Here is a 27987-nt window from a genome sequence, read left to right as displayed (position 1 = left end):
TCCTAGAGCCTCCATTGACGTCTTTCTGTGGTCTGATCATGCCCCAGTTTTGGGATCTTTTGGACAGGCGTTCCCCCGCTCGGGAGGTTATAATTGGCGCCTGAATGATAATCTCCTAAATGACATTCCTTGCCTCTCTGACATCAAAAAGGCCATAGCCGAATTTGAGAGAGTTCATGCAGAGGATCCTACTAGTCCGCCCATCAAATGGGAAGCACTTAAATGTGTCCTCCGGGGCATATTTATCTCCCATGGCGCACGTCTCAAGAGGGAGAATGCCGCCAGGCTAAAGAAGCTGCTGGCGGATCTTGACCACAGAGAGACGTCAAACAAGTCCACACCTACATCTGCCCTAACTGCCGAGATCCTTTCTCTTAGACAAGCCATCTTATCCATTTTAGATAAAAGATCCCTGTGCTTTCGTGATAAAATGAGATGCAATTATTTCGAATATGGGGATAAGAGTGGCAGGCTTTTAGCAAGAACATTACATCCTAGAGCATCCCAGTCATACCTGTTCTCTATTCACTCCCCCTCTAAGGGTGTAGTGCACTCCACCTCTGAGATCCTGGAGGAATTCCGGAGGTACTATTCTTCCCTATATAACCTGCAGACGGGGAGTGGCGAGTCTCCAGATATGATAGCGGACAGAGAAGCTTACTTGGCGGAACATGCGCCGGCACAGATTGCCGCACCTGAGGCCGCTGTCATGGAGGGGGACTTCACGTCGGAGGAGATGGCAGTTGTTTTGAAGGCGTTGAAGGCAGGCAAAAGCCCGGGCCCTGACGGGCTTACTCCTAGATTTTATAAAGTTCTGGGGGAGTCCTTGGCTCCTTTAATGTTGTCTGCCTTCAACGCTATTTCGGGGGACTGTCCCTTCCCTACGCAGGCCCTTAGGGCGCACATAACGGTGTTGCCAAAATCTGGCAAAGATCTCACGCTATGCGGGAACTTCCGGCCCATATCCTTGATCAATATTGATTTGAAGATTTATTCTAAAATGCTGGCTCTACGCTTACAACCACATATACCAGGTATGATTCATTTGGAACAAGTGGGATTTGTTCCGTGCCGGGAGGCACGAGATAATACTATCAAAACAATCTCCCTGATCTCCAGAGCCCGCCTCTCGGGAAGCCCCCTGTGCCTCTTATCCATTGACGCCGAGAAGGCATTTGACAGAGTCCATTGGGGCTTCCTGGAGGCGACGCTGCGAGCTATTGGGTTGGGCCCTAAATTTATAGATCGTATCATGGCCTTATACAAGGGGCCCTCTGCTCAGGTCAGAGTTAACGGCTCCCTGTCTGGTCCATTTGGGGTTTCGAATGGCACCAGACAGGGATGTCCTTTATCCCCCTCCCTGTACATACTGGTAATGGAATCATTGGCCAATGCTCTTAGGGGGAATGGCTCGGTGCGTGGGGTGCAGGTGGGACAGCGAGAACATAAGCTCTCCCTGTTCGCTGATGACTTACTACTCTACCTGTCCTCTCCGCGACTCAGTCTCCCTAGTGTATTAAAAGAGTTTGAGACCTTCGGGGTGCTAAGTAATTTTAGAGTGAATCTTCAAAAGTCAGATATCCTGAACATCACAGTTCCAGCCGGGGAGGTGGAGGCTCTGCGGGATAGCTTCCCATTCAGGTGGAGGTCTGATCACATTAAATACTTGGGGGTGACGATACCGGCCGATCCAACCCTTCTCTTTGAGCTAAATTACAAACCTATATTGGCCCAAATGGAGAAGGATCTTCAACACTGGAGCTCCCTACCATTATCGTGGTTTGGTAAAATGAGCGCACTGAAAATGGACTCCCTACCCAAGTTTTTATATGTCTTTCAGACGGTTCCTCTGAGTGTTCCAGGCTCTTTCCTGAGGAAGCTCCGACGACTCGCTTCTAAATTTATATGGGGGAACTCCAGGGCTAGACTTGGACATGCCTTACTGGTCAGGGCAAAACATAGGGGTGGAGCTGCCATACCGGATTTCACTCTCTATCATAGAGCGGCTATAGCCACCTGTGTGTTGGATCTCCACCATCATGGTCGTTCTAAACTATGGGTGGAGATTGAACACTCGATTAATGCGCATAAGGCTAGGGGAGTCTTTTGGATTCCTGGTGCAGTGGCGGTGGGGGATCTGGGGCTATCGCCTATGCTGTCCACCCTTTTCAGGGCCTGGAAACGCTTCGCAGTTAAAAATGGCTTTGCCACTATCCCTGGCCCACTCACCCCACTGTTAGGGAACCCGCACTTCCCTCAGTTTTTACATGGCTCTCCTCTATTTCCTGGAGGGGACTCTATCACGCCGAGGGTGCGAGATGTGTTATGCCCGACAGGGGTCCGATCCCTGAATGACATCAGGGGCGAGGGACCCATGCGGGGGGGCGTGTGGCTTCATTATTTGCAATTGAAAGGGAAAATTAGGTCCTTGGCTCCCTTGGCGGTGTTGACAGCCTCCTTGACATCATTTGAACACCTCTGTGTGGCCACTGAGGCCCCCACACACACCATCTCACTGATATATGGCATTCTTATTTCTGAAGGGACAGGGGACCTGCCCTTGGGGTTCCAGGCCGCCTGGCACGGAGAACTGGGTAGAGAGCTTACTGATGAAGAGTGGTCTAAGTCTTTTATTCTGACACATAAATTATCAGTGTCCAGTAGACTTCAGGAACTCAACTACAAAATTCTAACCCAATGGTATAGGACACCAGAAAAGTTACATAAAATGTATCCCTCAGTGTCCAACCAATGTTGGAGATGTTCCTCGGCGGTGGGTTCCATGACGCATATATGGTGGTCCTGCGCACCGGTGGCCTTGTTGTGGAGAGGGGTTCAGGACCTATACAACAAGGTTACAGGGTCATCCATAACCTTTACTCCAGAAATGGCTCTTCTCTCTGTGTTGCCTGGCCCTCTTTCCAAAATCAAGAAGGATCTCCTGGGGTATTTCCTGGTGGCAACCCGGCAGATTATACCGAGATTGTGGAAGTCACAGGCTCCCCCCTCCCGAAGCAACTGGGTAGAGGCCTTTAACCTAATCATGCGTATGGAGGAGTTGAGGTCTGAGGAACATAATATAGGGTCCAAATTTAATCGGAGATGGAGATCATGGATTCTCTTTAAAGAGTCTCCGGAGCTGGCCACATGGTTGGCGGGGCCTACGCTTTAAGGGGGTAGGCTGTGACTTCTTAAGGATATCGGAGACCTGATGGATTTGGCGCGGTGGATTCTTTCCCTTACCCCTCCTTTCCTTCCCCCCCTGTTTGTCCCCTGTGTGTCTTCTTTTCCCCCCCTTCCCTTTCGTATATATGTTTGTCTTGTTATCCGTGGTGGATGGGGGGTTCCCCCCCCCATGCCCCCTTTTTTTTTGTTGTTGATGGAGTTCTTGGTTTTTTCTTTCCATTTCTCTTGCCCTTAGGTTAGGGTAAAGGAACGGTATTCATAACATTTAGGTATAACGATGCGTTGCAGAATGTAAGCATGGCCTCCCGTTTTCTGTTCTTTCTTCTTTTAATCCCTCCTTTTCAGCTCTACTCTTCACACATAGTGAACTCCTTAAGTTGGGGGAATGCATTGGGTATGGCATGCACTAGAGTGTGCTGCGTTCCGTTCTCATCGTGTTTCCATTGTTAACACTGTTAATACTATGGATCGCGTTCTTCTTGCATTTGTTGGTGTGCACGCATCGCTGTTTGGCTTCATACCTTGTTCATTGCCAATATGACTGTATGTTTCTTGTATGAAAATTCATGAAAATAAAAATATTTTGAACCATAAAGTGAAATTTAATATCAAATAAAAAAGGACAGTGCATACAGTACAGGTCACAATAAAAAAAAGAGATGGTACAAAATATACAGACACATACATACACAGTAAAAACAGTTCTTAAAATAAAAAGGAGAAAACCAGAACCTACTTTGCTATCGGGCTGTTTGGAACTGGAACGCTATGGGGATTAGCAGGAACGGCGGGCCAACACACTCATAACAAGTTCCCCAAGTGTTGAACACTCTCCCATCATACTCCCTGCCTTATCAAGCATGGTGAGAGCAGTTGTCTCCCTCCCTCCTCTGACCTCACAGGGGGGTGACAGGGACTATGCTAATGAGCTAATGGTCCATCTTTTATGACCGGAGACGCTTGCCTGAAGATTTTCAAATCCTCATAACTTGGCAGGCGCGTTTCCGATCAGCATTCCAGGGGCATCAAACTACGGGGCATCACCTGCCGGTCACGGGCATACCAACCATGGGTCTGGTGTGCACCTGATTAGAGGAGTTACAGGTTTCCCTGGGTTCCCCTAGAGCCACTTTCTTGATTTTACAATGGTGGGTCCCTCTCCCTACCCTGCTGACCTGTAGCGAATCTCACCTCTGGAATATGACAGCTTGTCATCTTTCTGAAGGGGTCAAATTTCTCCATAGACGTCTACAGTGACCTCTGATTGTCTCCTGCGTGAACTCTGGATGCATATTGCAGCCAGACCCCTTGTCATAAAGCCATTACGCCATGAGGACGTTTTATTGCGCCCCCAGTCTGGTAAGAGATAAGCGAACCTGTTAATATCCAGGACTCTCACTATATGGCCCAATCCATCTAGCCATGACATCTAGTGCCCAAAGGAAAACAGGACACCAGCTTCAAAAAGAAACAAAAAAGGTGTGGGGGGGGGGGGGGGAGGAGCTTTGCCAAATATGAGTGATCAGGGATATTTTATTCAAGATCGTGAATATATATTGATCATCCTCACACCTCCCCCTTTGAGATATGGCACGGGACTATTGATCCATCCATCAATATCCCACGCCATCCTCGACCACTTCGCCCTGCCGGGACAATCCGTCAGCATTACCATGATTACTTCCCTTCTCGTGTTGGATGGTGAACTCATACTGCTGCAGCGCCAAACTCCACCTCAGCATCTTCCCGTTGTCACCAGCTACCCGGTGTAACCAACTCAGAGGGTTGTGATCAGTAATGACCGTAAATCGGCGCCCATACAGGTACGACTGCAACTTCTGCAGGGCCCACACGATGGCTAAGCACTCTTTCTCCACCGTGGCGTATGCTACTTCCCTAGATAGCAGTTTCCTACTCAGGTAAAGTATGGGATGCTCTTCCTCTGCTGCATTGACCTGACTGAGCACAGCGCCTAGGCCATATGCGCTGGCGTCAGTCTGGACGATGAATTGGCGGTTAAAGTCGGGGCTTTGCAAGACTGGTGCGCTTGCCAGGGCCTGCTTTAGCGCCGTTAGAGCTTGCTCACAATCTGGGGTCCAACTAATCACTTGTGGCAATCTCTTTTTTGTGAGGTCCGTTAAGGGTTTTGCAAGAGTGCTATAGTTGGGAATGAACTTCCTATAGTACCCTGCAGTCCCTAGAAAGGACATCACCTGCTTTTTGGTCTTGGGGGTGGGCCAGGCTACAACAGCCTCCACCTTACCTTGTTCAGGTCTCAAGGTCCCTCCCCCTACTCTGTGTCCAAGGTACTGGACCTCTGTCATGGCCATCTGACACTTTCCAGGCTTGATTGTCAGCCCGGCTGTTTGGATCCGCTGTAGCACCTGTGACAGGTGGGACAGGTGATCCTCCCAGGTCTGACTAAACACAGCGATGTCATCCAGGTAAGCTACTGCAAACCCTTCAAACTCCTCGAGCAGCTGGTTAACCAAGCGCTGAAATGTGGCAGGGGCATTCTTCATGCCAAAGGGCATGACGACATACTCGTACAGCCCAAATGGCGTGATGAAGGCTGACCTCTCCTGGGCTTCTTTGGACATGGGAATCTGCCAGTATCCCCTACTTAAGTCCATAATCGTGATGTATTGGGCACCGGCGAGCTGATCCAGTAACTCTTCAATGCGGGGCATCGGATACGCATCGAACACCGTGATGGCATTCAGTTTCCGATAGTCCCCACAAAAACGAGTTGTCCGGTCTTTCTTAGGGATAAGAACAACCGGTGAGGCCCATGAGCTATGGGATCTCTGGATCACGCCCATGCCCAACATTTCCTCTATCTCCCTCTTCATGTCCGCCCGCACCTCTAAGGAGACCCGGTAGGCTGACTGTCGGATAGGGAGGTGCGCACCCGTGTCTACATGGTGCACCGCAAGGCTAGTCCTCCCTGGTTTCCCCGTGAACGTGGACAGGAAAGGGTTCAGCACCGCCCACAGCTGGGACTTCTGGGTCTCTGTTAGCTGTGGGTTCAGCTGGACCTCGGCTAGGGTCCCCTCGGTCTTTGCATCAGCTACGACGTCAACTAGACTGTCACTCTCCCCTTCCTCTGGCAGACTGCACACTGGCATGACGCACGTGTCACGCTCCACATGGGCCTTGATCATGTTAACATGAAACACTTTGTGCTTCTTGCGAATATGATCAATAGTGATGACATAGTTCACATCATTCACCCGCTGGTGAATGGTGTAAGGACCTTCCCATGCGGCCTGCAGCTTGTTTTGAGGCATGGGTACTAGTACCCACACCTTTTGTCCGACGGCATAAATGCGCTCTCGGGCATTTCGGTCGTACCACCTTTTCTGACTATCCTGCGCCTGGGCCATGTTCTCCTGAACCAGGCCGGTCAGGGTTTCCATCCTCTCCCTGAATCTTAGTACATAGTCTACGACCGAGACGTCAGGGTGACCCACTTCTCCCTCCCAGGATTCCTTGATGAGATCTAGGGGACCCCGTACTCGTCTTCCATAGAGGAGCTCAAACGGAGAGAACCCAGTGGATGCCTGAGGTACTTCTCTGTAAGCAAATAGCAGGTGCGGGAGGTACCGCTCCCAGTCCCGTCCGTGGGACTCCACAAGCATCTTGAGCATCTGCTTGAGGACGCCATTGAACCGCTCACACAGACCATTAGTCTGTGGGTGATAGGCACTGGCGACCAGATGCTGCACCTGTATTTTCTTGCAGAGGCACTCCATCAAGTTAGACATAAACTGTGTTCCCTGATCCGTCAGCATCTCCTTAGGAAATCCTACTCGGGAAAAGATGGTGAGAAGTGCATCCGCAACTTTATCGGCCCTGATGGAGGATAGGGCAACTGCTTCTGGGTACCTAGTAGCATAATCTACCACGGTCAGAATGTAGCTTTTGCCAGAACTACTGGGTACTGCTAACGGTCCTACAATATCTACGGCCACCCGCTGGAACGGCTCATCTATGATCGGTAAAGGGATGAGGGGAGCCTTGGGAACATGCCCAGGCTTTCCCATCCTTTGACAGACCAGACATGACCGGCAGAAGTTAGCCACTTCTTTTCCCATACCCGGCCAATAGAAACGCTGTTTCAACCGGTCCTGGGTCTTGCGGATACCCAAGTGGCCTGCGAGGGGTATCTCATGGGCCACTTGCAGTAGTCGCTCCCGGAATGGACGAGGCACTACCAGCTGCCTACTCTGCACCCATTCCGGTTGATCCTCAGTGGGAATCATCTGCCTATAGAGACGGCCTTGATCCCAGGTTATCCGCTCGGTATCCGATTCAGCCGGGGTGCTATCAGCCAGCTCTCTCAGTTTCTGTAACGTCCCATCAGTCAGCAAAGCTGCCTGAAATTGGGCCCAGTCACTTTGAGAGTTGCCAGACATCACCTCGTCTGCTCTAATGCCTTGAGTCAACTGTGAGCTGTCAGCTGACCCTCCAGCTGCTGGTATACACACCGCAGAGGAGCTTCCACTCACTGTGTCAGAGTGGCCCCGCCCACTACGCGTCACCACAGCTATGTACTTACAATCTGTTCCGCCCACCTGCTGAGGATCAGGGGTGAGGGGGACAGATGGAAGCCTGGTACAGTCCTGGTTATATACATCAGATTCATTACCTATGTAATTGTCATCAGGATTAGTACTCATGTTTATCACATTTAAAGGGTTAGTACAAACAGTGAGGTCATCTTTATAGACCTCCGCACTAGCACCAACCAATGAGGGGGATTCACACGAAATGCCAGGAACCTGTGAATCCTCCCTGACATCAGCAGGTACATAGTGGGAGACTAAGGAACCAAGATCAGTGGCTAATAAGACATCCGTGGGAATATGATCCGTCACTCCCACCTCCCTTATTCCACTCCCAGCCCCCCAGTCAAGAAATACCCTCGCCATGGGCAAAGCAAACCCCCAGAGGGTCGAGTAGCAGGGACAGAGTTGGTAGAAGTCTGCTTACCCCCTTTCCAGCTGGTCACTGCCGGCTTCTGATAGTGCGGGGCCCGATTGGCAGTGTAGGTGTCGGCCAGCTTGGCTGCTTGTGCTGCGTCTCTGGGTTCTCGGTCCAAGATGAACTGACGAACTTCTGCGGGACACAGGTGCAAAAACTGATCCTTGACCATCAGGTCTTTGAGATCCTCAAAGGTGTGGATAGACAGTCCTTCGATCCACTGGTGAAAGTTGGTGTTCAATCCATCAACGACATCTGAGTAACTGTCATGAGGTCCACGCTGCATAGCCCGGAATCGTTTCCGATACATCTCTGGCGAGAGATTGTATTTCTGGATGAGGGCTTGCTTAATGGCCTCATAGTCACCGTCCTTGTCTCTGGGCAAGGAGACAAAAACCTCCAGGGCTTTGCCTCTCAGTCCTGGGGTCAAGTACCGCGCCCACTGCTCACAAGGCAACTGGTACTGTCTGCAAATTTTCTCAAAGCCTCTGAGAAACGTGTCCAGGTCCCCATCCTTCTCCATCACCGGGAAGTGATCTAAACGGGGTTTAAGGTGTCCCGTCTCACTGGACTCACGGTTGGGTGGGAAATTACTGGACCTCTGGGCACGTGCTAGTTCCAGCTGATGCTGCCTCTCGGCCTCTGCCTGTCGTGCGGTGAATTCTCGTTCAGCTTGGCGTTCGCGTGCTGCTGCTGCTGCAAATTCCCGTATAAGCTCCAACCGCACAGCTTGGTCGCAGTCGGCCATCTGTTGGAGAATCAAAGGTAAAGGAGAGTCCGTACCATTCTGCGGACTGGCGCTACCAGTACGTTGGTGCCCCATTGATTCCAGAACCGGACCCTCTGCTGCCTCCGATGATGGTGTGGAGACCACAGGCTGCTCTGGCCGGGCATCATCTTCCATCAATGCTTGGATCAGCTGGTCTTTACTGCGATTCCCTCCTTCCAGACCTCTTTGCTCACAAAGGCTGCGTAGCCCATCTCTCGTGTAATTTCGATATGCCTCCGCCATTTTAGCAGGGATTTGCCAAATAAAAGATAGGATAGAAGAACAGAGAACAGGGGAGGGGAAAAACTGTTTCACATATATATATATGTCTGTTATAACCAAGTGTATGCACTGAGAGCCTTCCTGTAGACTGAGAAAGTCTGCTACAGATAACTCAGCCCTTAAGTGTACGGAGCAATTTATTACTCCCCAGACTTAATGTTCTAAGATATCCCACCGCTGCCACCAATTTGTCACGATCCCCGTGACTTAGGTTCTGGCTAGTAGGCAACCGGGCTCACCTCGGACCGTCTTGGATCAGCTACCAACCAGAACCTAACACCCAGTTACACGTTTTCTGCTGCCACCACACGTCACAATAAGGCTGACGTGACACCTTACCCTTATGCACACCGAAGGCAACTACAAATTACATCTATCACAATCTTATGGTAATCACTTACCCCTGGTAACGTTTTACTTCAGAGACATAGGGCCTTTTTAGAACACAGGAAAGCTCTTATTAAAGTGAAATTTAATATCAAATAAAAAAGGACAGTGCATACAGTACAGGTCACAATAAAAAAAAGAGATGGTACAAAATATACAGACACATACATACACAGTAAAAACAGTTCTTAAAATAAAAAGGAGAAAACCAGAACCTACTTTGCTATCGGGCTGTTTGGAACTGGAACGCTATGGGGATTAGCAGGAACGGCGGGCCAACACACTCATAACAAGTTCCCCAAGTGTTGAACACTCTCCCATCATACTCCCTGCCTTATCAAGCATGGTGAGAGCAGTTGTCTCCCTCCCTCCTCTGACCTCACAGGGGGGTGACAGGGACTATGCTAATGAGCTAATGGTCCATCTTTTATGACCGGAGACGCTTGCCTGAAGATTTTCAAATCCTCATAACTTGGCAGGCGCGTTTCCGATCAGCATTCCAGGGGCATCAAACTACGGGGCATCACCTGCCGGTCACGGGCATACCAACCATGGGTCTGGTGTGCACCTGATTAGAGGAGTTACAGGTTTCCCTGGGTTCCCCTAGAGCCACTTTCTTGATTTTACAATGGTGGGTCCCTCTCCCTACCCTGCTGACCTGTAGCGAATCTCACCTCTGGAATATGACAGCTTGTCATCTTTCTGAAGGGGTCAAATTTCTCCATAGACGTCTACAGTGACCTCTGATTGTCTCCTGCGTGAACTCTGGATGCATATTGCAGCCAGACCCCTTGTCATAAAGCCATTACGCCATGAGGACGTTTTATTGCGCCCCCAGTCTGGTAAGAGATAAACGAACCTGTTAATATCCAGGACTCTCACTATATGGCCCAATCCATCTAGCCATGACATCTAGTGCCCAAAGGAAAACAGGACACCAGCTTCAAAAAGAAACAAAAAAGGTGTGGGGGGGGGGGGGGTGAGGAGCTTTGCCAAATATGAGTGATCAGGGATATTTTATTCAAGATCGTGAATATATATTGATCATCCTCACACTATCTATCTATCCATCTCCAGTATGTATGTATGTATGTATGTATGTATGTATTTATGTACATGTATGTATGTATAATCTATATATACATACACACACACACACACAGAGTTATCAGACATGGTGTAAAGTGAAACTGGCTCAGATTTCACTTTTCATTCCTCACAGACTCTTTGGAAAATGTAAGGTGGAATCTGATTGGTTGCCGGGGGGCGACTGAGCCAGTTTCACTTTACACCATGTTTGATAAATCTCCCCCACAGTATATAGATAGATATAGAAAAAAATATAGGCAGCACAATAAACGAACTGTGGGTGCCAGCAGACGAATCCCAGACCTTGGATCAAGTCAGCTAGTAAAAAATACTCTGATGGTAATACAAACGTGAAAACATGAATTTATTCCATATAACAATGTGCAGCAAACTTCACAAGTAATAGACAACGTTTTGGCATCTCCTATGCCATTTTCAAATGCCACTTGAAAATGGTGTAGGAGGTGCCAAAATATTGTGTATTACTTGTGAAGTTTGCTGCACATTGTTATATGGAGTAAATCCACGTTTGTTTTACCATTGGAAAATGGGGTTTTCAAAAGGGGTGTGGCTTTTAAAAGGGGCATGTCATAATTATCGTTTAATTTATCGTTACCGCGGCTACATGTACGATAAACCGCGATATTGATTTAGGCCATTATCGCCCAGCCCTACCCCATACTGTATACAAACCCACCCCTGTGAGTGGCCCCCATACTCTATACATTCCCCCACTTGCAGGTAGCCCCTATACTGTATACACTCCACCCCCGCAGATAGCCCCTATACTGTATACACTGCCCCCCTTGCAGATAGCATCCATACTGTATACACTTCGTCGTTCAGGTAGTCCCCATGCTGTACAAACTCCCCTCTGCATGTAGCCCCCATGCTGTATACACTCCCCCCTGCAGGTAGCCCCCATGCTGTATACACTCCCCCTGCAGGTAGCCACCATGCTGTATACTCTCCCCCCTTCAGGTAGCCCCCTATGTTGTATACACTCCCCCCTTCAAGTAGCCCCCATGCTGTATACCCCCCCCCAGGTAGCCCCCATGCTGTATACATTTCCTAACACCCCCTTACTGTATACATTCCCCAACACCACCACCCAGCAGGTAAGCCCCTTACTGTATACACTGTACACTGTTAGGGTGCCTTCACACCTACCAGATGCGCAGCGGATTTCACGCTGCGAATTCGTAGCGAAATCCATTGCGGATCCAGTGTCATTCAACCCTATGACACTACATACTCGCAGTGGGGTTGACATCCCGCTGCGAGTATGTAAATTAACCCCCTCGGCAGCCGGAGGGTAAATTACACTGACAGAGGCCCCCATCATCCCGTCGGCACAGGCCGCTGTTAGATTGTGCAGGCTCCCCTCCAGTGTGTTCAGTGCTGTGCTGCTGCTGCTGCTTGGCACGGCTCTCTCCTCTCCTCCAGAGCCATGAGGAGAGAGCTGTGCCCGGCAGCAGCACAGCGCTGAACACACTGGAGGGGAGCCTGCAACATCTAACAGCGGTCTGTGCGGGCGGGATGATGGGGGCCTCTGTCAGTGTAAGTTTCGCTCCGGCCACCGAGGGGGTTATTTTACATACTCGCAGCGGGATGTCAGTCCCCCTGCGAGTATATAGTGTCATAGGGTTGAATGACACTGGATCCGCAGTGGATTTCGCTGTGAATTTGCAGCGTGAAATCCGCTGCGGATCCGGTAGGTGTGCAGGCACCCTTACTGTATTTATTTCTGTAGATGTTGTGAGGCAGCTGGCCCTAGCAACCAATCAGATTCCAGCTCCCTTTGAAAATGAAAGTAGTAATCCTATTGGTTGCTAAGGCTTTCAACTGCCGTTTCAGCTGGGCAGCTGCAGCGCTAATTATATCACCTGTGTGTGCAGTGTGGAGATTTTCCCATTCATCTCTATGGGGCGCTCTTACCCCTCCCCCTCCCCTCCTGTACATCTGGCGGGGACGGGACCTTCGCTCCAACCTTCCCAGGCACCCAATGTATCTGTGGGCCAAATTTGGGGTCAAACGGTTCAGGCGTTTGGAAGTCTATAGGGGACAGACGGACAGACAGACAGACAGATAGATTTTCATTTTTATGATATAGAGATGTGCAACATTCTAATAGCACACTGGCCCTATTAGATAAGGGGGGGTCAAGGAAAAGTTGTCAGTCACTAGTTGGCAGTTTGTTTCTGAGCTGGAAGAGTCCATTGTGTGGGGGGAGATCTGTGCTGTTCTCTTTCTGGATGCTGGATGACTGTATATGAGCAGCAGTGTAATATGAAGATATCCTGTGTAATATAGAGGAGGAGGAGAAGACATAAGTAGTGTAGCAGTAACCTCTGTCCTCAGTGTGGTGTTTTTCTTTAGTGTTCTATGGCTGCAGCTGTGTGTGCGCGCTATGGCTGCAGCAGGCTGTGTTTGTGTGTGCATGTGCTATGCCTGCCGCAGGCTGTGTGTGTGCTATGGCTGCAGCAGGCTGTGTGTGCGCTATGGCGTGCCCCCACAGCCACAGTGACCCCTCTATATCACTATGTGTGACTTCTCTATATCACTATGTGTGACCTCCTCTATATCACTATGGCTGACACCTATATCACAGGTATCTGGCACTGTTAGCAGTGTTTCTGTGTGTATGGTGAATATTTAGTTAGAAACATAGAAGATTGTCAGCAGAAAAAGACCACCTGCTCCATCTAGTCTAGTTGTGAGTAGTTCAGGACATGGAGGCTGAAGACTAGCTGCATCCACTGCACACACAGGAAAATCTGCTTTATATCTTTCCTCATTCCCTCAGCAATCGCCCTAGGATCATGTAGGACATTAGGGAGAAGCTGCTGAGCCAGTGTGATATATAACTCCCCTGGTATATGACTGGCTATTTATGAAGAAGCAGGAGTTGGAGTCAGAGTCGGTCCGGATAAAATTCAGGAGTCAGAGTTTGAATCGGAGCTGCGGCTTACTGACTCCACAGCCCTGCTTCTACTCAATCATTAACCATTGCTGAACAAGAAAAAAAATTGTGTTTAGTATATGTATTACTCACCTGGGCTGATATATGCATGAGTATCTTCACCATATTGTTGGTTGTTCATCACCAGTGTCTCTTCATCTCCCTCTATAACCTCAACTTTAATATTGATAAGGTCCCCAACCTAAATAACCATCAGGCAATATAAAAAAACACGGTTTTCTAAAGCTCACTTTGCGCCAGACAAGAAGTTTACCTCAAAATAATGAACAGTATATGGCAGAAACCAGAAAATTCTGGCTTTACCTATTTATAAGCTTCCGACTAAGCTAAAAACCTGGTTTCTGCTATTGAACACCCAGCCGATCAATATGGAGATTAGCTCTATTGTAATTTATTATAGCTAATCCATGGCCTTTCTGTGTGGCAATAACAGAGATCTGATTGTGTCATGTTGAGTTTTTCCAGAGCACCAAAATAGGGATTAAAATACCCCAGAAAATGTCAGCATACTCAAGCACAAAATCTCTAATGTGTTGGCATGGCCTCACTCTTTTTAAGGAACTGTCCGACACACTTAAAGAGATATTAGTGGCAGGTTTGTGAACTAAATCAAATAAAACTTATGCTGTGTTAAACAGCTGTCAGCAAAAAAAAATATGCCTGGACACCTCAACATATCTGTGTCTATGAGACCTGGATGGCCCGATAGACTCAAATTATGAGTCTGTCCTTGTCACTTGACACAAATCCAAAAAAAGAACATTCATTCACCATAGTTAGTACCTCTAACCACCACAGCTGAACTCTGGCTTAGGCTAAGTTCACATGAAGTAAAACTGAGCCATAGCCAGGAGAACGGATCAGGGGAAGTCTAATTCACAATGAGCTACCAACTATAATGATCCATGAGAACCAATCAGGAGAGTCTAGTTCAATAACATGTTTAAGAGGCAGTCCACACTGAGTAAAACTGGCAGAATCCCGCCAGCCTCCGTGTCATAATGGCAGGGAGAGGAGGCACGCGAGCCTCCCATAGACTGCCAGTATAACACGGAAGCTGGCCGCCAGTTTTAGGCTGCGTTCACACTACGTATATTTCAGTCAGTATATGTATATTTCAGTCAGTATATTTCAGTCAGTATTGCAACCAAAACCAGGAGTGGATTAAACAGAAAAGCTCTGTTCACACAATGCTGAAATTGAGTGGATGGCCGCCATTTAATGGCAAATATTTGCTGTTATTTTAGAACAACGGCTGTTATATTGAAATAATGGCAGTTCTTTACTGTTATATGGCGCCATCCACTCAATTTCAACATTGTGTGAACAGATCCTTTGCGCTGCGTTGGCGGACTTCTCATCTGCATTTACATATGCGGTAGTGACGTCTGCGTGCCATTAAAGGTGCCGGAAATATCAGGGCTTGCGGTACAGCTGATAGCAGGCGTGCGTTCCAGCTGGGAGCGCACGCGTGCAGCACCATGAACATTTATGTCTTGGCAGAAGCTGATTGATGTAAGTAAAGCACTATTTCTTATGTGTATGGATTTGCCTGCGATGATGATTGGGGGGAGTGGTCTGTTTAGCTATGCACTACTTATACCTGCTAGCAGCCTTAGTCTGGTGCTGTCCTCCATCTATGGCGCCAGTGTCCTGGTCGGGTATCATCTTAACCCCCAGGACGGTGATTGTAAGCCTCCTGATGAACTCCCCGCAATCTATCTGTTGAGGAGGGAAACGCGTAAAGGCAATACGCATGGTGTGAACTGCGGTGTTAATACCTATGTGACCGCCACGGTTCGCACCTCTTTTTTGACGGCCTTGTGTCTTGGGAAAGGGACAGAATAGGGTCAGTGTATGATAGGCAGGAATTTCTAGGGCATTGTCCCAGCTATCAAGTGGACATTGAAGGCTCTGAGTGTAATAGGGAAGATCTGGTTCCAGTGACTTCTCATCAGTGTCCCGGAGCCGGAGACATAAACAACTATATGAACTAAATGAGTTGATCTTCTGATTAAATGAACTAGATTTCCCATTTCTATTTTGACCCTGAACTCTCGCTTTTTATCTATATCTTTGTGGACTTATTATAGGCCGAGCCCATTCTATTTTATTTAAATGTCTATTCATGTTTATTTGACCATCTCTCTGGTCTTCAAATATTTAGTTACACTGCGTCTCTTAAAAAGATCTAAGCAGTCTAGAAAGCCCAGTATATAACAAATCGGTGTACGAGATCACTTATCCAGGCAGGATACGTGGTGTCCTCTGGTGTCCGGCGCTGAGCGGATCTTTCAGTAATTTCCAAAAGATGATTGGAGTCGTAGTACTAAAATCTTCAACTACTTTATTGCATGACGTAAAAACACTATAAATACGTTTCGAGGATCATGCCTCTTCATCGATGAAGAGGCATGATCCTCGAAACGTATTTATAGTGTTTTTACGTCATGCAATAAAGTAGTTGAAGATTTTAGTACTACGACTCCAATCATCTTTTGGAAATTACTGAAAGATCCGCTCAGCGCCGGACACCACGTATCCTGCCTGGATAAGTGATCTCGTACACCGATTCCTCCTACCGACTCTGTCGGATCCCTGGTGGGCAGCGGGCGTTCTAAGCATCTGGCGGTGTCGGGCTCGCAGCACGACCCGCAAAGGTGAGCAACATCCTATCACTAAGTCATTCATCAGCCTACCCTGCAGAATCACACTATGTGCGCCGTGCGCTGTATTTCCCTTTTTTTTTCCAGTATATAACAAAGTTATAGCCAGCCAATAAAAAGGTAAAACTTTAAGGTTACTATTTTTTTCTCTTATTAAGAGCAATACGGCTTGTATTTACCTGGTAATGCTTTGGGTTTTTATTATTATCCTTTGGACAATCCTGTGAATAAAGAGGACTGGAACAATTCTTTGGTATATCTCCAATATTGGATCCATCTGTTGAAAACACATACATTATACACCTTTTTGTTAATGATCAGATGATGTTTATATCTAGGTGACCTTCAACACTGGACTGAAGGACAGTCTTGTCTCACCTTTTGACAAGTTGGCCTGCTGATTCTCCACCATGTCACCTTTGCATTCCTTAAAATAATCCCATTTCTAAACAATGGAAAAGAAACCTCACAATTTATCATGCAAATTTTTAAAACTTAAACCCCTTACAGAGGGGTAGTCCTATCACAATGTTTATGGAATATTAACATGGTTATGCCATAAATGTAAAATAATTGCAGGCCCAATTAATGGAACCCACATCTTTTTCAAGTCAAAGGACTGTCTATCCCCCTCTTACCTACTTGTAGTGGCCAGAAGTGATCACAAAGCTAAACCTAGTCGAGGGGGCTGTTTTAATTGTTTTGCATATCTCCCATTGACTGTAAAGGGAACTAATCAGCACAATTGTGCTGATATGGTTCCTAGCAGCACAGTATAGAGCTACTGTGCAGCTTGCGGAGCATAGCAGCATACTGTGGCAGCAGCAGTAGCTTTATAAAGGTGAAAAAGAAGTTTTATTTCCCTGCAGAAAGTCAGGAGAGGGACTAGTAATCTGGGCAGGGAGCTGCCTTTAACTAGTCACGGCTCTCTGACGGTCAGTGCACAGTGCAGGGTCTCTCTGCCTGTCAATTACACCTGCTGAGCGCTCTGATAGGCAGATAGCCTTTCCAGGCGGAAAAAAAGTTTCTGCATTGACAAAAGTTTATGCCCTGGTGTCTGCCTGCTTATGCTTCATGCCAAGAGTTCCCAAATATCAACATTGAGGATATAAGGAAACTAACAGCTACCCACTGTGCCCTAGACATTACGAGTGCCCAGAAAAATAAAACCACTGTAAAAATAAAATAAATTATGCCATAAAGGATACTATGGCTATCTGACTGGCATTACAGTTGTACAGCTCTATGATATTGATGCATCATGCCAGGTAGGGAAACACTACATTACAGGGCTTCCCCGTCTGTAGCCTCTGTAATATATGGGACGTGGGCAGGGCCGCTTTAACCAAAGGGGACATGGTGCACGTGCACCGGGCCCACTGGTTAAAGGGGCCCCCCCGAGCAGGCAGGCCGTTGCTATGTGCGACCAATGCGGTCGCACAGGGCTCCGGCCACCAGCCTGTCAGGGGGGAGCGCCATGGATGAGTAATCTACTTACCCCTCCATGGCGCCCTCTGCAGGGCCCCCCCGTCCGCTGCTGCTGCGGCGCTTCAGCGCTGCAACAGCAGCGACACTGACAGAGAGAGAGCCATTGGCTCCCTCCCTGTCAGTCACTCTTGTGGCCGCACTTCCTGCGGTCACAAGAGGCCGCACTCTCCCTCTAGCGCCCGACGTCACTGGAGCGTCGGCGCGAGGGTAAGGGGAGTGCAGCCTCTTGTGACCGCAGGAAGTGCGGCCACAAGAGGGAAGAGAAGAGGAACGCGTGGACCCAGGTGAGTAACAGTGTTTGTTTTTTTCAATATTATATGGCAGCTATATACTATTGGGGAGCACAGGGGGCTATATAGTATGAGGGAGCTATATAGTATGGGGGAGCACAGGGGGCTATATACTATTGGGGAGCACAGGGGAGCTATATACTATTGGGGAGCACAGGGGGCTATATAGTATGGGGGAGCACAGGGAGCTATATAGTATGGGGGAGCACAGGGGGCTATATACTATGGGGGAGCACAGGGGAGCTATATACTATGGGGGAGCACAGGGGGCTATATACTATGGGGGAGCACAGGGGGCTATATACTATGGGGGAGCACAGGGGAGCTATATACTATGGGGGAGCACCGGGGGCTATATACAATGGGGGAGCACAGGGGAGCTATATACTATGGGGGAGCTATATACTATGGGGGAGCACAGGGGGCTATATACTATGGGGGAGCACAGGGGAGCTATATACTATGGGGAGCACAGGGGGCTATATACTACTGGGGAGCACAGGGGGCTATATACTATGGGGGAGCACAGGGGGCTATATACTATGGGGGAGCACAGGGGGTTATATACTATTGGGGAGCACAGGTTAGCTATATACTATTGGGGAGCACAGGGGAGCTATATACTATTGGGGAGCACAGGGGTCTATATACTATGGGGGAGAGCACAGGGGGCTATATATTATGGAGAGCACAGGGGGGCTATTTACTATTGGGGAGAGCAAAGGGGGGCTATATACTATTGAGGGGGAGCACAGGGGGGCTATATACTATTGTGGGAGAGCACAGGGGGGCTATATACTATTGTGGGAGAGCACAGGGGGGCTATATACTATTGTGGGAGAGCACAGGGGGGCTATATACTATTGTGGGAGAGCACAGGGGGGGCTATATACTATTGTGGGAGAGCACAGGGGGGGCTATATACTACTGGGGAGAGTGCACAGGGGGGCTATATACTAATGGGGGAGCGCACAGGAGGGCTGTATATAACTGGAGGAGCACATGAGGGTTTATATACTACAGGGACACCTTAAAACTATGGAGGCACAGAGGGGTGTAACTATGTAGGAGTACAGAGGGGTGTAACTACTGTATAGGGGTACAAGGGACCTAACTACTGTATGTGTTGGAGCCTAAAATATTTGTCTGGCAGATTCTGGAGAGAAGATTCACAGCCAGGAGAAGACTTTAAGGTGGCCCAGGCTCGATGGAGAGAAAAAGAAAAGGTGACAGACTCTGGATGTAACTTCACTCTGTTATAGGCTTGTACTGATAGGGGTCATGGTGTGGCGGTATTATGTAAAGGTATCATTAGTGATATCTTTCTGTTTTGTTTAGTGCAGTTTTTATGTAATCACTGAATGGTGGAAATAGTGTTATAAGGTAACTACTGTATGTATTGGGGCTCTTGATACAGTGTGGGAGCAAATTCAGTACATTATACAATGTGCAGAAAGGTAAGGGGGGGCCCACTCTTGAGGGCTGTGCACTGGGCCCACCAATGTATTAAAACGGCCCTGGACGTGGGAATAAGTCCTCAGTCTAGTGGCTGTGATATTTCTGTATGATGTCCTAGCAGCACTTACCTCTTCAGCCAGCAGCTCCATGATCTTTTTGGCGAGTTGTAGGATTTTTTGCTCATTGTTTCTCTCATGTGACAATGAATGAGGCTCTGTAATGGAGCTTTCAATCTTGCTCCATGCTCCTGACACATGGGAATGGCTAGTGGAGGCCATACACTCATCTAACGTCTTCTTTACTATGGTGTATTCCTGTATGACCAGTGAAAAATTAAGAACCCTGACAACATTTAATTGTTTTGGTTGTACAGAGTAAAAGCAATAAATATCAAAGAATGTCTGTAAAAGAGACATTGCACCTCTCTTGTCATTATCTACAGCAGGGGTCTCAAACTCAATTTACCCGGGGGCTGCTGGAGATAGAGTCTGGGTGAGGCTGGGCTGCATCAGGGTTTCCACAAGAAAAGCTCTTACAAAAACATTCCAATGTCATCAAATGGTTTCTCTCCCCCCTGCTTTTCTCCGCTGTTTATCTCCACCATCCCCATGTTTCTCCCCCAACCCCCGCTTCTCTCCCTTTTCTCCCCCATCCCCATGTTTCTCCCCATCCCCTTGTTTCTCTCCCCCCGGCTTCTTTCACCTGTTTATCCCCCATCCCCAGGTTTCTCTCCCCCCTGCTTCTCTCCCCCATCCCCATGTTTCTCTCCCCCCTGCTTCTCTCCCCCATCCCCAGGTTTCTCTCCCCCCTGCTTCTCTCCATCCCCATGTTTCTCTCCCACCTGCTTCTCTACCCCATCCCCATGTTTCTCTCCCCCCTGCTTCTCTCCCCCATCCCCATGTTTCTTTCCCCCCTGCTTCTCTCCCCCATCCCCATGTTTCTCTCCCCCGTTTCTCCCCATCCCCATGTTTCTCTCCCCCCTGCTTCTCTCCCCTGTTTCTCCCCCCTCAAAAGAGCCGCATCTGGCTCGCAAGAGTGACAGCGCACACCACAGCAGCACATCACTTAGGGGCCCGCTGCGCCCCGAAAGGGATGTGCTGCCGTGTGCTGCAAACTAATAATGTGGGCGGCGGCATGGGCCCCCCTGGAGCCTTGGGCTCCGGGCGGCCGTCCAAACCGCCCACATTATAATCCGCCACTGTCAGTGACACAGGGCCTCACTTACAGTAAAGTTACCATTGAGGTGGGGACCACAAACTAGTGTCCCGCGGGCCGCAGTTGGCCCGCGGGCCGCGAGTTTGAGACCCCTGATCTACAGGGATAAATCTTATGTCATCTTGCCTATTTCCCAGAATCCCTCACCTCTCAAGTCATGTCTGTCTGTTCCTTTTCAAAATCCCTTTCTGCTGTGGTATATATTTTATTAATATAGATAAATCTGATATTATGTAGCTTTAGGGTGCGTTCACACGTACAGGAGCCGCAGCAGATTTGATGGTGCAGATATCAATGTGACTAAATATCTGAACACAGGATCAAATCTGCCCCATCAAAACTACTGCGGATTATGTACATGTGAATGCACCCTAAAGGGGAACTATCAGCACGTTAGAGGAATCTAACCTGCTGATAGCTTCCTAGTGGTATGTCTGTTACCTTCTTCCTTTGCGCCGTTGTTGTGCTGTTTATTCTGAAATCCTCTGCCTGGTAAACCGTTAGGATCTGGCCCTCCATGGGGCGCTTGTGCTAGGCCACCATGCGGGGGACAGGACTATGGATCCAGGCCAGCCCACCCTTTCTGATGATCATCAATGGAGGATTAGTGGTCAGGAGGTGGTATCTCAGGATAAACAACACCACAATGGCACAGAGGATCAGCGTAACAGACAGGACACCAGGGAGATATCAGCAGGTAACATTCTTTTAACCTGATGATAGTTCCCCATTAATACAACCCCCCTCCAGTCACGTCTATGTTTTAATAATTTAAATAAAATTGATATCATATTAACGTATGCCTAGAATCCTTGACAATTCCAGTCATGTCCAGTTAACTAATGATAAATGATATTATGGGACATAATTTCAAGTATCCCTTACCTCTCCAGTGAGCAGGTAGATGATCTCCAACGTGAGGTGTAATATCCTCTCCGTTGCAGGTGTCTTGGTCTTAACCATTGGGACAATAGTGTGTTCTCAATAAGAAGGATAATGTGATCCCTGATGCATAAAAAAATGGGTGCATTAATAGGGTCTAATAAACAAACCTCTATACTTCCACTGTATCACACACAGATCTTGGTCATGACTACAGTCACCCAGGGTATCTAAATAACAAGCTTTCTTGTTTACATCCTATATATCAATAGGTTACGGATTTCATTATAGTATACCTGTAGCGTTATAAAACTTGGACCCCACCCTCAGCCCGCTTAAAGTGTACCTGTCGTTATAAAAAAACTTTTGACATGTCATAGAGACATGCCAAAAGTTTTTATCGGTCCAGGTCTGAATGTTCAGACCTGTACCAATGTACCATGACATGTCAAAAGTTTTTTTTAAAATAAAAACAGGTAGACTTTAACTTCCAACTATAAATCAAGCAGATTTAAGGATGTAAGGAGCCAAGAGGCATTACTGCCGGTGGGGCTTATTCCCAAAGTCCGTCGTGTAATCCGATGCTCGCACCTGCTTGCGGACAGCGGCGCGAGCGTCTCCGTCCGTGCCATAGACTTCATTCTATGCACGGGTGGATTCGTTTCTCCGCCCAAAGAATGAACTCGATCATTCTTTGGGCGGAGGAAGGAATTCGCCCGTGCATAGAATGGAGTCTATGGCACGGGCGGAGATGCACGCGCCCACCGCTGTCCGCAAGCAGGTGCGAGCGTCGGATTATTCTACGGACTTTCCGTCCTATTTACTCAGTGTGCACATACCCTCACAGGGCTTCCCCGTCTGTAGCTTCCGTAATATATATGACGTGTTCTAGAAGAACAGCTGTATATATGATAGGTATCATGTGTCTCATTGCCCTAACAGTAGTTTTAAACATAATTTACAGCTGGCACATTCCATTTTGGGCTATGTTCTCACACAGTATTTTTGCGCACTGTTTTAGTCAGTATTTTTCAACCAAAACCAGGAGTGGATTAAAAACATAGAAAGGCTATGTTCACACACTGTTAAAATTGAGTGGATGGCCGTCATTTAATAGCAAATAACTGCTGTTATTTAAAAACAACAGCCGTTGTTTTAAAATGATTTGCCGTTGGCGGCCAGTGTGTGAAGTGAACATAACCTGTGTTTTTAATCCACTCCTGGTTTTGGTTGAGACATACTGAGCCACAATACTGTGTGGGAACATAGCCTAAGGGTCAGATCAGACGTACAGACTCGCAGCGTAAATCTGGCTGCGAGTCTGTCAGGTCTTGGCAGTTCACTGTCACAACATACTCGCAGCAGTTGGAACGACCGCTGCGTGTATGTAATTCTGCCAGCCCCTTAACCCCTTCGGCTCCCACTGCTGCCACCGCCCGCTGTATCTGTATACATTACCTCTCCTCGCTGCACGGGGTCCCGGCGTACTGCTCTCCCGCCTGGCCAATCAGTGTGTTGCCCAGCCACAGCCACTGATTGGCCGGGCAAGAGAGCAGTACCCCGGGACCCCATGCAGCGAGGACAGGTAACATATACAGACACAGCGGGCGGCGGCAGCAACGGGAGCCGAAGGGGTTAAGGACCGGCAGAATTACATACACTAGCAGTCGTTCCGGCCGCGTGTATGTTGTGACAGTGAACTGCCAGGACCTGACAGACTCGCAGCCAGATTTACGCTGCGAGTCTGTACATCTGAACTGACCCTAAAAGGGTTATCTAGCATTAGAAAAACATGGCCCCACTCTCTAGTTTGGGTGGGGTTTTTCAACTCCATTCCATTGTAGTAAATAGCGCTTAAAGGGGTATTCCAGGAAAAATTTACTTGTCCCCTATCCACAGGAAAGGGGACAAGTAAGAGATCACGGGGGGTCTAGCCTCCCAACCCCCCGGCGATCTCTGTACGTGGCTTCTGTTTTATGATTAGACCCCTGGGTACGGCACGTGACTCGCAGCTCTTTTTTCTTTTACTACAAGTTAACATGTTTTTCTAATGCCGGATAACCCCTTTAAGTATAGGACTGCTGAATCTTGCTTTATATTCAATAGCAAGGAAAGGCTACATGACAAGCCTCCTCCTGCATCCAAGTAACAATCCACATGATGCAAAAATACAGTGTGAACTGAGCCTAGGATTAGTCATACACACATAAGGGTCCTATTCCACCAGACGAGGAGGATCCGATCAACGACGTAAACGAGCGCCGATCTGCTAGATCGGCACTCTTTTACTGGGCCTATTCCACGGCCCGATGATCGTGAAACAAGGGCTGCAGGGACATTGTTACCGATGTTCTTGCAGCCCTTGCTTCATACATTACCTGTCCGGGTGCAGGCCTTCTTCTCCCGATCCCGCGAGCCGCAGCAGCTTCGGAGCAGGGCTGTCTGAACTGACAGACCGCTTAGCCAATCACTGGCCGCAGCGTTCCCGGCCAGTGATTGGCTTAGCGGTCTGTCAGTTCAGACAGCCCCGCTCCGAAGCAGATTCTGCCACGCGGTAACGGGAGAAGAAGACCTGCGGCCCGGACAGGTAATGTATGGTTCTGCTTAAGTCGTTGGTCGCCGCCACGCACCGCTATTCAACCGTAGTGATACGCTGGTGGCGAACAACGATTTTAGGTCTGAACCTAAATGAACGATCAGCCGATGACACGATCATCGGCTGAAAGTTCTCTCGGGCCGATTCAGCCGATAATCACTCATGTGGAATAGGCCCCTAAGGCCCCATTCACACGTCCGTGTCAGTTTTTACTGTCAGGAAATCCTGATCAGGAGACCTCAAATGTCATCAGGATAGTATCAGGATTTCCTGACAGTAATCCGTTTTTACCATCAGGAAACCATCAGGAAAAACCTTCAGGATTTCCTGATGAGATGGTCTAGTATGCCAACATAAATCACAGGTACCCACACAGCCCCTAGTGTACCTGGATGGCCACAGTCTGCAGAACTACAACTCCCATCATGGCCTGCCAACAGAGCCATGATGGGAGTTGTACTTCTGCAACCTGGATGGCCACAGTCTGCAGAACTACAACTCCAATCATGGCCTGCCAGCAGAGCCATGATGGGAGTTGTACTTCTGCAACCTGGATGGCCACAGTCTGCAGAACTACAACTCCAATCATGGCCTGCCAGCAGAGCCATGATGGGAGTTGTACTTCTGCAACCTGGATGGCCACAGGCTGCAGAACTACAACTCCCATCATGGCCTGCCAGCAGAGCCATGATGGGAGTTGTACTTCTGCAACCTGGATGGCCACAGGCTGCAGAACTACAACTCCCATCATGGCCTGCCAGCAGAGCCATGATGGGAGTTGTACTTCTGCAACCTGGATGGCCACAGGCTGCAGAACTACAACTCCCATCATGGCCTGTCAGCAGAGCCATGATGGGAGTTGTACTTCTGCAACCTGGATGGCCACAGGCTGCAGAACTACAACTCCCATCATGGCCTGCCAGCAGAGCCATGATGGGAGTTGTACTTCTGCAACCTGGATGGCCACAGTCTGCAGAACTACAACTCCCATCATGGCCTGCCAGCAGAGCCATGATGGGAGTTGTACTTCTGCAACCTGGATGGCCACAGTCTGCAGAACTACAACTCCCATCATGGCCTGTCAGCAGAGCCATGATGGGAGTTGTACTTCTGCAACCTGGATGGCCACAGGCTGCAGAACTACAACTCCCATCATGGCCTGTCAGCAGAGCCATGATGGGAGTTGTACTTCTGCAACCTGGATGGCCACAGGCTGCAGAACTACAACTCCCATCATGGCCTGGCAACTCCATCAAAGCATGGTGGGAGTAGTAATTCTCAAAAGGGTAATCTCACCTGTCCTGGATCCTGCTCTGTCCGGGCAGCGAGGTTGAGGTCCGGGCAGAGTGCAGTGCAGAGATCCAGGCGGCGGCAGCGGTCGGAGGTCCAGAGCATGCGGCGGGCCGGTGGTGAGTTTCCGGGAGGGGGGGGGGGTGGAGCGGAGCGGGCGGGCGAGCGGAGCGGGCGGGCTAGCGGAGCGGGCGGGCGGGCGAGTGGAGCGGGCGGAGCGGGGCGGGCGAGCGGAGCGGAGCGGGCGGGCGAGTGGAGCGGGCGGGCGGGCGAGCAGAGCGGGCGGGCGGTCGGCCCCGTGGTGAGGTCCTGGCTCTCTACCATTCCGGAATCACGGGCACTTTCCTGATATACATCAGGAAAATGCCCGTGATTCCGGCGCTCCCATAGACTTCTATGGGGGCGTCCGTGCCGGATTTCCGGACGAAAATAGGACAGGATCTAAAAAATCCGGTCCTATTTTCCGGAACGGACACCCTTCCGGAAAAATCCGGAAGGGTGTCCGTGTCCAATGTTAGCCTATGAGTCCGGAAATCCGTCCGGATTTCCTGATAGGAAATCCGGACAGATTTTCCGGACGTGTGAAGGGGGCCTTAGGCTGCCTGCTAGAGATAAGCGAACCGGGTTTGGGTTCGAGTCCGTCCGAACCCGATCGTTCGGCATTTGATTAGCAGTGGCTGCTGAACTTGGATAAAGCTCTAAGGTTGTCTGGAAAACATGGATACAGCCAATGACTATATCCATGTTTTCCACATAGCCTTAGGGCTTTATCCAAGTTCAGCATCCAACGCTAATCAAATGCCAAACGTTCAGGTTCGGATGGACTCGAACTCGAACCCGGTTCGCTCATCTCTACTGCCTGCACATCCCGTTTACGTGTAATTTCTTTTCTTTTTTTTTGCTGTAAACAAGTACTTGGTCAACCACATTACTTGTATCCAGAAAATAAAAAAGGATTTGTCTTTATCATTTAAGTCAATGGGAAACTATTTTTCCTTTCCTAGGTAGATGGCAGTGCCAGTTTGCTGAGGACTTCAGGATATCCAGGCATACTGCAGCTTGTATAAGTCACTGACAGCGCACTGATAAATAGTGACAATTCCTTGGCCATGTAGGTGGACGTAACCAAACCTGATGTGACTCCCGCAGCCCCAGATTTATCAAAGGGTGTAAAACATACACCGCGTAAACTGCCCACAGCAACCAATCACATCTCAGCTTTCATTTTACCAGAGCTAAAAGCTGAGCTGTCATTGGTTGCTGTGGGCAGTTTACACCAGTTTATATTTTACACCGTTTGATTCTCTTAGATTGTATAAGGCAGAATATATGATGATATGCCTGTAATACATGAAGCACACACTGCCTATCCCTTAGTAGTAGTGGTAATAATAATAATAATAATAATAATAATAATAATAATAAATCAGCAGCAGCGTTATCTCACCCACACAGGTCAGTCACTCAGTTCGCATTATCTGCCATAGAACAGGAAGCAGACGGGCTGCAGCTAAGCATTCTGGGAGCTGTAGTCAGTAGTCCCTGGTAGATGGGTTGTGTCTAGAATGGAGTTGCTCCTGTGAGGTATGATGTCACAGTGGGGGTGGTGCCTCTTGGAGGAAGGGGCGGGGACTCACAGTGAATATGCAAGCTGTGCAGAGTGGGAACAAGCTGAGGTTCTGCTGCACTATTCACTGTGCAATAATAGAGGGAGGCAAGCTGCAATATCCACAGTAACATGGGGGGGATACGGGGAGAGGAGTGGTGTGTGGGGTCTGTATTCAGTGTGGGGGGTCTGTATACAGGGGGAGGACTGGTGTGTGGGGGGTCTGTATACAGGGGAGAGGACTGGTGTGTGTGGTCTGTATACAGGGGGAGGACTGGTGTGTGGGGGGTCTGTATACAGGGGGAGAGGCCTGGTGTGTGGGGGGTCTGTATACAGGGGGAGAGGACTGGTGTGTGGGGGGTCTGTATACAGGGGGAGAGGACTGGTGTGTGGGGTCTGTATACAGGGGGAGAGGACTGGTGTGTGCGGGGTCTGTATACAGGGGGAGAGGACTGGTGTGTGCGGGGTCTGTATACAGGGGGAGAGGACTGGTGTGTGCGGGGTCTGTATACAGGGGGAGAGGACTGGTGTGTGCGGGGTCTGTATACAGGGGGAGAGGACTGGTGTGTGCGGGGTCTGTATACAGGGGGAGAGGACTGGTGTGTGCGGGGTCTGTATACAGGGGGAGAGGACTGGTGTGTGCGGGGTCTGTATACAGGGGGAGAGGACTGGTGTGTGCGGGGTCTGTATACAGGGGGAGAGGACTGGTGTGTGCGGGGTCTGTATACAGGGGGAGAGGACTGGTGTGTGCGGGGTCTGTATACAGGGGGAGAGGACTGGTGTGTGCGGGGTCTGTATACAGGGGGAGAGGACT

At 49.1% G+C, this 27987-nt stretch overlaps 1 protein-coding gene across 5 annotated transcripts in view; it reads right to left on the bottom strand.

Annotated features, from left to right (window-relative positions):
* LOC138799477 (zinc finger protein ZFP2-like) overlaps window positions 1–27129 on the bottom strand; it is a 41939-nt gene extending 14810 nt beyond the window's left edge. For 2 of the 5 annotated variants that reach the window (XM_069980710.1, XM_069980711.1), the window contains exon 1: window positions 8182–9226. In XM_069980710.1, the coding sequence (XP_069836811.1) occupies window positions 8182–9184 (1003 nt within the window). In that variant the 5' untranslated portion in view covers window positions 9185–9226. Of the gene's footprint in view, window positions 1–8181; window positions 9227–13754; window positions 13864–16527; window positions 16626–16726; window positions 16794–19712; window positions 19899–21684; window positions 21805–27014 lie in introns of those variants that run through there. The other 3 variants (XM_069980712.1, XM_069980713.1, XM_069980714.1) reach the window with 3 other exon arrangements.
* Window positions 27130–27987: the final 858 nt, after the last annotated feature.

Source organism: Dendropsophus ebraccatus, chromosome 8 (genome assembly GCF_027789765.1).
Source record: "Dendropsophus ebraccatus isolate aDenEbr1 chromosome 8, aDenEbr1.pat, whole genome shotgun sequence".
Classification (NCBI taxonomy): Eukaryota; Metazoa; Chordata; class Amphibia; order Anura; family Hylidae; genus Dendropsophus; species Dendropsophus ebraccatus.
This window is presented reverse-complemented; position numbering and strand designations above follow the sequence as displayed.